We start from the raw sequence: 11,681 nt of genomic DNA on the forward strand, positions 1-11,681 counted from the left end.
GTCTTGGCTCTCTGCCCAGGCTGGAGTGCAGTGGCCTGATCTCAGCTCACTGCAACCTCTGCCTCCCGAGTTCAAGCTATTCTCTTGAGTAACTGGGATTACAGATGCACGCCACCATGCCCAGTTAATTTTTGTATTTTTAGTACAGATGGGATTTCACCATGTTGGCCAGGCTGGTCTCGAACTCCTGACCTCAAGTGATCTGCCTGCTTGGCCTCCCAAAGTGCTGAGATTATAGGTGTGAGCCACTGTGCCCGGCCAGGAGATGGGGTCTATTGGTCTTGGTGATTGAGGACAGCAAGAGAGGCATGCAGGATGACACCAGGATCCTGGTTTAGCTAAGTGGATGATAGCTGAGAGGAGAGAGCACAGGAAAACCAGTGAGTTAAGGGGGAAGAGGATGAGTTTTTTTCTGGCTGTGCTGAATGTGGGCCCTGAGTGGACATATCTAGGAAGTCATTGGATATGTATTAGTGAGACTTGAGGGGGAGTTTGGACTGCAGCTGTAGATTGGCTTGGGATTGGTTGTATAATACAGAGTGAGTGCAGAGAGAAGAAAAGGTCTAAGTCTGGAACCTGGGAAACCCCACCAGTTAAGAGACACCAACAAAGGATATAAAGGATGCTCCTGGGATGCTAGGAGCTGCCAAGAGGAAAGATGGAGGAGACTCTGCATGGGCTTGTTAGTTATCTATTGCTGCATAAAAAATTATCCTGGGATTTAGCACCTTGAAGCAATTAGCACACATTATCTCAGTGTGTGTGGGTCAGGGATCTGGGCATGATGCCACTGGGTGCCTCTTCCTAAAGGTCTTTCAAGGCTGTAGGCTAGGTACTGGCCAGGGCTGTTGTCTCATCTGAAGGTTCATCTTGAGGAGGGTCCCCTTCCAAGCTTCCTCACATAGGAAGGATTCAGGTCCTCATAGGCTGTTGGACTGAAGACTCAGCTTCCCAATGGCTCTTGGGTGGGGGTCTCTCCACAGGGCAGCTTACAACCTGGCAGCTGGTTTCTTTCAGAGCAAGTGAAAAAGAGACAAAGGCCATAAAAGACAAACACCATGTCTTGAAAGTGATATTTTGTCATATTCTCTTAGCTAGAAATGAGCCCTGAGGTCCAGCCCACACTCAAGGAGAGGAGGTCATAGCAGGGCTGGGGATTATTGGGAGCCCTCCCAGAGGACACTGAAGAGAGCAGTCAATGTCCAGAGGTCATCTGGTAAGGACTAGGAGCTGTTGGTGGCCCTGGCGATGGTGGGTATGTCTGGAGTCAGACACCACATTGGAGCATGTTGAGGGGTAGGATGCAGTGAAGTGAGAAGGGTGAATGTGGGTTACTAGTTAGAGGCTGGAGTGCTTACATCACCCAGAAATGTATGGGTCAGAGAGGCATTCCCAGGTGTGGAATGGACTGTGAGAGCTGGCACAGGTGCTAGAGTGGGATGTGGCCTTTTCTCAGATGAGAGGTTCTTGGGCATGTTTAAACACTGGTGGGAGTGGGGTGAGTAGGCAGCCTCTATTATGGCCCCGATGGCTCTTGCCTTCTGGTATGCACACCCCTGTGTGATCTCCCAACAGCATAGGACAGACATGATTGGATGTCACTTTGAGGATTCAGTTACAAAATGACTACAGCTTTGCTCGCTCTGAGGGAAGGCAGCAGCCATGTCCTGAAGACACTCAGGCAGCCTGGGACAGGCTCAGGAAGTGAGGACTTGTTCCACGACACATCATGCTGGGGTTTGCTCTTCTCGCATCAGTAGGCAAACAGCGCTGAGGCAGCTGCTTCAGGACATTGTGGAGTACAAGTCTCCTCCCTCCTCTGGTTCCACCATTTGTAGCCTGCGGCTTTCATCCTCAAGGGCTCCATGTGACCACTGCACCTCCAGGTACCACATCTGACCCCTGTAATGAGCCTTCCCTCAGCTGTGATCAAGCGCAGCCTTTTCCCTCCCTAAGAACCGCCCATTGGCATGGGTGTGAACTATGGGGGAGGAGCTGCTGTGGCAGTGGTAGGTGAGGTGGATCTACAATGGATTGCTTAGTCTCACAGCGGACTGCTGCTTGGCCCACCTGAATTTACATCTTAGTGGGCCTGACAGAACCCAGTTCACGAGAGGCAGCTCTGGCCTCATGGTCACTTGATGTCCCCTAGTCATCTCTACCAGGGTCCAGTAGCCTGGCAGACCTGTTCTGTGAATGGTGTCTAGTTCTCTGCTATAAATGGCCTGGTCTTGCTCCAGAACCCTAGGGGGCCTACATTGTGGTTTCGCCACCAGAGCTTGCTGTAAACTTCACACAACATGTCTTCCCACCACGTATGCCTCTAGTATCATGGGGTCTGTGGGTCCCATAGCCTCAGGGACAGCCTTTGATATCATGTGACCCAGAGATATATAGGTCAGAGCAGCACTTGCAGGTGTGGAATCTGCGACCTTCAGAACCCAAAGAGGCTTCAAAGCATTGTGCTTCCTCACCTGTGATGGGGTGTGTGGGAGGATGTTCTGGTGTGCCGCAGATCACCAGACCCCTACAAACCTCGCTGATGTAGCAAGCCCCCACTTCTTTGTAGGGCTTAATCTTCGGCCTGCTGTAGCACATATATCTCATCAAATTTTCCATTTACTTGTCACCTCCTGCTCATCTATCCTGATTAGCACGTTGTCATTGACACGGTGAACCAGTGCAGTGTTCTGCAAGACATCCAGATGGCCCAGTCCCCTTCAGACTCTATGATGACAAAGGATGGGAAAGGTACCATTGGCCTGGGGCAAGACCATATGTGTGTACTGTTGTCCCTTCCTGTGAATGCAAATTGTCCCTGATAGGGATGAAAAAGCATGGTGATCAGATGGAAGGCTACATCCAGAGAAGCGGAGGCTGTGCTGATCTGTCTGTGCTAGCAATGACAATGACACCTGCATGGCACCTGTGGTCGGGGTTACCACTTGGCTGAATCTGCAACAGTCCATTGCCATTCTGTTTTTTTTTTTTTTTTTTTTGAGATGGAGTCTCCTGTCACCAGGCTGGAGTACAGTGGCACAATCTCAGCTCACTGCAACCTCCGCCTCCTGAGTTCAAGCGATTCCCCTGCCTCAGATTCCTCAGTAGCTAGGACTCCAGGTGAGCACCACCACGTCCCATTAATTTTATGTATTTTTTAGTAGAGATAGGGTCTCACCATGTTGGCCAGGTTGGTCTCGATCTCCTGACCTCATGATCTGCCCATATCGGCCTCCCAAAGTGCTGGGGTTACAGGTGTGAGCCACTGTGCTGGCCTGTTTGTGTTTTTTTCTAGGTCAGACTGACGAATCGAATAGGTATATGGTGGGGGATACCCTCCCACACATGCCTTTGATCTTCAAGGGTGGCACCAATCTCCACCATTTTCTTTGGTGTGTGATGTTATTTATGTGCTCTCTTGGCTGGGGTGGGTGGTGGATAGTGGGGTCTCAGAGGCTTTCACTCGACTATCACTCTCAGCCCATAGACCAAGGAACTAGTGCAGGTATTTTGTTTACTATGCAGGGTGTCTATCCCAGTGATATATTGAGCTCAACCTTGATGGTCATATGACAGTTGCACCCACTCTGCTTCTCACACTTAAGCACTACTATCTGGTCTCTGTTATTTGGGAATTGCTATCATCCCCATGGCCATCAGGGAGCCCAGTTCTGTAGCAGCATCTCCTACTGTCAGCCATAGCCACCCCTGAGTCTGCTGTAGGGCGATGAAGAACCTGAGAGGCAGAGCTCTGTTTATTAAGCTACTATTCATTGAAGGTTGCAGATGTCATGCTCTGTCAGGCGTACAGTGGACACTGCAGTGAATTAGCCATTGCCTCTGTTCTTAAAGGGAGAGGTGAAATAGATACCCTTAGTTATTTCACAAATACAACAAAATCCCACAGAAACCTAGTTATAAGGTCCAAAACTCAAGAGAAGAAAATGCAGAAATCCCTGAGTCTCAAAAGGCAGAAAAAGAAAAACAGAGGGGTAGTTTTAGGCCTGGTCACACATGTCCCGTGACTTCTTTTTCCTGGCACGTGGTAAGGTGGGAATTTCCTGCGCTCTGGAGGCTAGAAGCATGGCCAATTGAATGTGAGTGGGAGTGATGTGTATAACTTCTCAGCTGGAACTTGAGGAGCCACTGGATTCCCCATGCCCATTGTGGCTGTGGTCATTTGTGATCACACAGGCTGGTATTGCCCAGCCTCTCTGGCGAATACAGAAACTGAAACTTAGGCTATGCACATTTGGATGCAGTCCAGGATGGGAAAGTCCCAGATGAAGTCCCAGAGGATCACAAGGTGGTTTCTTCCCCAATTTCCCTGTGTTTTTAGGGCAGGAGCAAGGGGGAGAATGGGGCCCACTCTCATTCCAGCCCAGTGGTGCTGTCATGGACTGTGAGTCTTGGGGTGCCTGTAATAACTGGGTGCCTGCAGTCTGTACCAGGCTCTGAGTCAGCCTCAGGATGCTGCAGGGGATAGGCAAGCGTGGCTTCGTCCTCATGATGCTGCAATTCTATAATAGGTGGGGAGACTGGACAGGGAGGCAGGTAAATGAAAACAGGCGAGAATTAAGGTGTTCGGAAGCATATGAGACTGGACAGCCGCTCCAGCGAGGGTGCCCACAAAACCCTCTTGAGGACGTGATGTGGCAAGAAGCCAGCCGGGCAGGGGGACAGGCTTGGAGACAGGAGCAGGAACTAGCCAAGGGACAAAAACAGAGACCCGCACGGCTTTCGTATGGTGAATGCAGCATAAATGCCAGGGGGTAAGACAGGCGCAATCAGGGAGGGCTTTCCAGAGGAAGCGGCCTGAAGAATTATGGAAATTAGAGTTGGGGAGAAGCGTCCTGGCTGTGTCACTTCCTCATTGCGCAGCTTTGGGCAAGTTATTGGACCTCTCCAAGCCTCAGGTCGCACTGTAAAACGAGACTATAATGACCTATAATGACCGCCCTACAGGTTTATTAAGAAGAGTGCCTGAGGCCCTGGCGGCACCCCGTCGAGCAGCGCGCTGGGAGGCGGCGGCCGCGCGGCGGGAGCGCGTGGCGCCGGGGAGGGTCCCCCGCCCGCCCGCCTTACCCTCTTGCTAACTCCAGGTCACCCCTGCAGGGCGCCCGAGGCGCCCACACGCGATGGGGCGGTCCCCGGAGGCTCAGCCCCGACGATCCGGCCGAGGCCCGACCGGAGGTGGAGCACGCCTGCCGCCAGCTAGTCCGCAGACAGCAGCACAGCTGGAAGGCGCTCAGAGTAAGAGGTGGCTTGTCCTCAGCTTTCCAGTCTTCGGTTCCGCCAGCTTTCCGAGTGAGAAATGCAGCCCTCTGTCTTCGGTGAAGCACCGTCTCGTCTCCGCACAGCCTCCTGGCTGTTTCTTTAAGAGGTCGGCGGGCTGCTCCGCCTCTTTGGAATTTGATTGGTCTCTTTCACTTTTTTTCGTTGATGGCTTATTCCTATAGGCTGCTGGAGATTAGAGGGCGGGCCCTAGTGGTGCAGGAACTCAGGGACTGTGGGACACTGGCCGTTTTCGCGGTTTGGGCTGGACGGAAAGGACTGTCCTGCCCTCTTGGTCGCCGCTGTCGGGAAGGGCTGCAGAGTGTCTGCGAGCCCGGCGGCCCAGGAGCGGACCCCGCCTCGCCTTTCCTGTCTAGCCCCTATTCCGCGGAGCCGGTCGCGCGCGTTTCTTGCGCGACGGTCCCCGGCTCGGGCCGCCTGGTCCGGCCCTGGAGGCCGGAGTCCCGCGGCCTGCGCCGGGTCGGTGCATACCCAGCGGCGGCGGATGGGCGGCCCGGGATCTCAGGTAAGGAGGGGCCTTCTCCCCGTCTCTTGCCGCAGCTAGTGGGGGAGTCCCGTCGCTCGCCCCGGCGGGAAACCCCGCTGCCGTCCCCTCCTTGCTCCGCGAGCGGCCCCTTCCCGCTCGGGCGCAGCTCGGATGGCCGAGGCAGCGTTTGGGAGGGAAGGCCCTGGGAGGAGCGCTGGGCAGTCGGGGATCGCTCGGGGAGCGGGGACACCCGAGGCCTGGGAGCAGGCAGCACGCAGCGGCGTCGGGCCGGCCTGGGTTGGAGGCAGTGGGGGGCGGAGATCCGGGCCTCGGCGACCCGGTCGGACGCGGGGTAGCGACACGGGCCCCAGCCCCACGGTGGGCGTCCGCAGCAGCGGAGGTGCTCCTGAGCCGAGCCTGCCGCGGGTTCGGGGCCTTGCTGCCCCGCGAGGCCGTCTCAAGGCCCCTGCTCCCCCTGGATTCGGGGAAGGCGGTTGGGGGCTGGCTTTGCCCCACTGCCTCACTGCTCTGCTGTGAGGAGGGGCTGCGGGGTCGTCCAGTCCCCAGCGGGGCTTGGCGGTGCTGGAGATTCAGTTGTTCCCATCCTAACCTGTTGAGGGCTCTTGTCGTGTCAGACCGTTTTCTAGGGGACCGGGTCCTGAGCACTCCCGGGGTAGAGAGTAGTTAAACACCCAAATCCTGCTCGGGCACTGGAGACAGCTGAGGAGGGAGGACTTCTCAGAGGAGGTGGCAGGAGAGAGCTGGGGAAGAGCCAGCACCAAAGCCCTGAGGAACGGACCAGCCTAGCAGGTGGAGGGCAACGAGGCAGGGCAGGGGGCAGGTCAGACTGGACCCAAGCTTCCCCTTTCTGTTGGGGACTCTGGCTTAGGACAGGGACCGTAGGCCTGCCAGCCTCAAGGCCGAAGGACAATGCAGGAGAGCAAAGTAATTTGGCCTCTGCCCTGTGGAACCTTCCCTACCACGTCCTTGCTCCAGTATTTGAAACCCGATGGGGTGGGAAGCATTGAGGGCGCCGCTCCCCCAGCGTTTCCCATTCGGTAGCAGTGGGTGGGGTCTGGTGAATCCTATTGCACTGATGAGATCAGGGTAAGCTGAGTCCCAGAGAGGAGAGAAAAGGCCTTGTCCGGGCGCTCTCAGCAGGCCCTGCATTGCGTGAACACAACCTGAGCCTAGTCAGCATCCTGTCCCCCAGTCCGGTGGGAGGTGGGGGAGGCAGAGGCCCCTGGAATGTTGTGAGGCTGGGAGACTCCTCCCAGGTGGAAGAAACAGGCTGTCCCAGTTTCCTTGGTCCTGGGAGGCCCGGGGTTGCCCAGGGCGCTCTGCATCCTAGGAATTCCTCCTCTGAGAATCACCCCAGGGCTTCACCCCTTCTCACCGCCCTCAGGCCCCTTTCATGAGCTGACCAACCCCTCCCACTTCCTTGTCAGTACTTGGGAGCAGCTGTCTAAGAACTAAGCAGAGAAGGCTGAGGACTGACTCCTTCTCTGCCTCTCCTCTTCTCTGTACAAGGTGGCAGTAATTGTCCTCTCTCCCTAGAACTCAGTGCCATGGTTAAGTGTGTCACCACGTGTAAAGCACTGAGCACCGTGTCTGCACATAGGAAGTGTGCATCCTGTTAATTAAAAATCAGTGCTGGCCAGGCAGGGGGCTCACACGTGTAATCCTAGCACTTTGGGAGACCAAGGCCGGTGGACCATCTGAGGTCAGGAGTTTGAGATAAGCCTGACCAACATGGCGAAACCCCATCTCTACTGAAAATACAAAAATTAGCTGGATGTAATGGCACACACCTGTAATTTCAGCTACTTAGGAGGCTGAGGCAGGAGAATTGCTCAAACCCAGGAGGTGAAGGTTGCAGTGAGCCGAGATTGTGCCATTGCACTCCAGCCTGGGCAACAGAGCAAGACTGTTTAAAAAAAAAAAAAAAGCCAGTGCTTCAGTTATTTCATAAGCTTTGATTCATAATGGCAATGCTGGTATGGCCAGCAGCCCCATAACTCCAGTGTGGTTGCTGAACCAAGCAGCAGCAGCAGGGACAGCACCTGGGAGCCTGTGGGAAACACAGACTGTCAGCCCTGCCTCTGCCCTTGGGAGCAGCATCTGCATGTTAAATACACCAGGGTGGTTCCCACATCAGGTCTGAGAAGACAGCTCTAGAACAAGCCTGGTGCTCTTGACCCACAGCTGGAGAAACTGAGGCCCAGAGAGGGGCACCTGGCAAGTTGTTGACCGGGGGCCTGGGCTCTGGAGACAGACAGCCTGGATTGCGGGCCTGGCAAGTGGCTGCCTCTCCGAGCTCCACGTGCACAGTGCATAAGTACCTCCCTCCCAGGGCTGGAGGCCAGAGCACAGAGGTTGGGCGCAGAGGTTGCTATGTTGTTGTCAGGGAAGTAGGGGCAGGGAGAGCAGCTAACACCTCCTCTGCCTCTCCTCAGACCCCATAGCAATGGGGGCTTCCAGAGGGGTCCATGGGCCTGGGAACAAATTCCTTTCCCTTCCTTGCCCTTCAGCCCCTCCTCTGGTAAGAAAAGCAGCAACCAGGCTGGGCACATTGGCTACCATCTGTAATCCCAGCACTTTGGGAGGCCGAGACAGGTGGATCATGGGGTCAAGAGATCGAGACCAGCCTGGACAACATGGTGAAACCCTGTCTCTACTAAAAAAACAACAACAAAAAAAAATTCCACTGGGCATGGTGGCAGTTGCCTATAATCCCAGCTACCTGGGAGGCTGAGGCAGGGGAATTGCTTGAACCCGGGAGGCAGAGGTTGCAGTGAGCCGAGATCATGCCGCTGTGCTCCAGCCTGGTGACAGAGCAAGACTCCATCTCAAAAAAGAAAGAAAAGCAGCAATCACCTTTGTACACATATCACTTTTGTAGACATTTACCTTCCTGGTTTTGCTTGATTCTTATGACAACCTTTTTAGGCAGGTGTTGTTGTCCCCACGATACTTGCAGGGGGAGTGACTCACCCCAGGTCACACAGCAAGCACGTGGCAGAACCAGCAGTGCAGCCCCGTCTGCCTGACTCCATAACCTGTGTTGGCTGGAGGTTTTTCAGTGATGAATTAGAGAAGTCAGACTCAAACTGGCCTAAGCAGAAAAGGGGATTTGTTGGGTTTTACAACTGAAAAGTCCAAGGGGGTAGGACTGGCTTTAGGTGTGGCAGAATCTGGGGGCTCCAGTGAGCTCATCAAGATCTGTCTCCATCCATGTCTCAGCTCTGTACTCCTCTGTGTTAGCTGTACTCTCAGGCGAGCCTGTGAGTGTAAGGTCTAGGTGGTACAGCTCTGACTTACTGAGCTCAGCAGAGAGTGTTTCCTCAGTTGTCAGTGAGAATCTGCCCTGAGACTTTTGCTCTAATAATTATAATAATTTAGAGCAAAAGTCTCAGGGCAGATTTTCATTGGCCAGGTGATGGAACATCCTGACGGACCAGGCTTAGATCACAGTTGCATTCCCTGGGTGGTGAAGAGGTGGAGTCAGACATCTTTAAACTTCCAAAGAGTCTAGGAGCTGAGATTCCCCCTCAGGAAAATGGTGCTCTTAGCAACTGGCAAGAGCCTGCATGCTGGGCAGGCAAAACCAGGAGAAGCCCACTCTGCCCTCCATACCCTGGACTCGGCCTGACTTCCCCCACTCTCCTCCTCCCTGCCCCTGTTCCTCCCCACTGCCTTCTCTGCCACAGTAGGCCTCTCAGCTTCCTGGTGGCTGCTGGGTGCCTGGCCTACACCCTGGCCCTGCCTGTCCTGGGGCTGCATGACATTCTGTCCTGGGTCAGAGCTGGCATTGGGCTGCTAGGACCAGGCATTTGCTCTGCCTGGTTTGGCTTTATAATAGGGGTGGGGATAGCCTGGCATGGCGGCTTGTACCTGTAATCCCAGCACTTTGGGAGGCTGAGGCAGGCGGATCACTTGAAGTCAGGAGTTCTAGACCAGACTGGCCAACATGGCAAAACCCTGTCTCTGCTAAAAATTCAAAACTTAGCTGGGTGTGGTGGTACACAGTTGTGATCCTAGCTACTTGGGAGGCTGAGGTGGGAGGATCGTTTGAACCTGGGAGGCTGAACTTGGGAGGCAGAGGTTGCAGTGAGCAGAGAACGCATCACTGCACTCCAGCCCGGGCAACAGAGCTAGACTCTGTCTCAAAAACAATTTAATAAAATAATAGGGGTGGGGAGGAGAGGGCTGTAGAATCTCGCTCCTTCATTGGGTGACTGATACTCTCAACTCAAAGTTACAAGTTATGATATCATGACACCAGAAGTCACGCAAGAAGAGAGCTGCATACCCGCTTCCAGCTATAAGCTCCCCTATGCTCAGTGTGGTGGCCCAGCCCTCTGGGCTGCAGGAAGGCACTGTTCTGGACACCATGCCTTCTACTGCCCCACACAGACACAGATCTCCCCATGAGGCAGCAAATGCCTTTGCCTCAACCAGCCACTGGTCAGGAGCAGAAGGGCCACCCTTCTGGACTTTGACCAGAGTCACTCTGCAGGGCATGCTAGCTGTAAGGGCAGACAGTTACTCATCTGGTGGACTGTCCTATGCATTGCAGACATTTGGCAGCCCTGGACTCTGCGCACGAAAAAAATCTACAGCCCTCTGCTCCCTTGCAGTTGCCATGTCAAACTAGAGCAGCGCTCCACGCTGGCTCCACCCCAGAGACCACTGGCTGAAATTAATTGAGACTCAGCTTCTGGTGCTGGGGAGGGGCCCCTGCTTGAACACTAGGCTTTATAGAGGGATCCTAAACAAAATAGTAGCTTGTAAGTGAGGAAGAAGGGGACAGTGTCTGGTGGATAGTGTTGGCCTAAGTTGCAAAATGCCCAGTGGCTCAGGCCCAACTACACCATCAGCCTTCTTTGGCCTCTTGTCTCATTCCCTGTGTTTGATTTGTCAGTGGGTCTTGTTGGCTGAGCCTCCCAAAGGTCTCCCAAATCTGTCTTTTTCACCCCTGCTGCTGCCACTAGCGTAAGCCTCTGTCTGTCTTCTCTTGCCTGGACTGTTGCCGGAGCTCCTCCTGGCCTCCCTGTCTCTGCGCCTCCTCCACTTCAGCCCCTTCTCACTGGCAGCCCAGCCATCCTGTCCCCATGGAAACTAGACGCCACACTCCTCGTAACACCCTTCTGGTTGCACTTAGATTAAATTGCATGTGGGACCTGGCCCTGCCAACCTTTCTGGTATCAGCTACCCTGACTGTTTTTTGCCCTTGGGACAGGCTAAGCCTGTTTCTACCTCTGGACATGTGCATTTGCTTTCTCTCCCTGCAATGTTCTTTATTTCGATCTTTCCAAGGCTGGCTCCTGTTTATTTATTGAGATCTCAGTTCAAATGTCACCTTGTCTGACCACCCAGTCCAAGTAGTACCTTTATATTCACTGGGATTTGGGCTTAGCTGTTGAAACAAAGGCTAAGATAATAAAATAGATTACTTTTACCCATTGCATGAAAGCCTCTGTGCAAGCTGTCCAGTATGTGCATGGAGGCCCCATTGTGTTGGGGACCCAGACACCTTTCTCATTGCTCTGTTACCCTCAATACAGGGTTTCTGCCTCCTGGTCTAAGGAGGCTGCTCTTGGCTCCCACTGTGGTATCCATATTCCAGCCACACAGAAGGGAAAAGGGCATGACCTGAAATTGGCAAATCTCACTCCGCTTGTGTCCAGTTGGCTAAAACTCAGCCACATGGCCACACCCAGTTGCAGGGAAGCTAGGAAAAGTCCCCATTGTCCTGGGAAGCCATGTGCAAGCTGAACTCTACAGTTCCATCACTAAACGGAAGGGTAGATATTGGGGGACCCAGCAGTCTCAACTGTGTTTCTTATCATTCTGCTCCATCTCTCTGTTTTCTTCTGTTAGTATTTATCTCCAGAAGCTTGCTTTTTTTTTTTTTTTT

The 11,681-nt window shown here is 53.9% G+C and overlaps 1 protein-coding gene across 3 annotated transcripts in view; it reads left to right on the forward strand.

The window, feature by feature from the left end:
- Positions 1-5,123: 5,123 nt before the first annotated feature.
- The window catches only part of TPRA1 (transmembrane protein adipocyte associated 1), an 18,757-nt gene continuing 12,199 nt past the window's right edge, over positions 5,124-11,681 (forward strand). Inside the window, exon 1 of one of the 3 annotated variants that reach the window (XM_017507494.2) lies at positions 5,124-5,383. In XM_017507494.2, the coding sequence (XP_017362983.1) occupies positions 5,139-5,383 (245 nt within the window). In that variant the 5' untranslated portion in view covers positions 5,124-5,138. Of the gene's footprint in view, positions 5,384-5,480; positions 5,801-11,681 lie in introns of those variants that run through there. The other 2 variants (XM_017507495.2, XM_017507493.2) reach the window with 2 other exon arrangements.

The sequence above is a fragment of the Cebus imitator genome, unplaced genomic scaffold, assembly GCF_001604975.1.
Source record: "Cebus imitator isolate Cc_AM_T3 unplaced genomic scaffold, Cebus_imitator-1.0 Scaffold376, whole genome shotgun sequence".
NCBI classification, from domain to species: Eukaryota; Metazoa; Chordata; class Mammalia; order Primates; family Cebidae; genus Cebus; species Cebus imitator.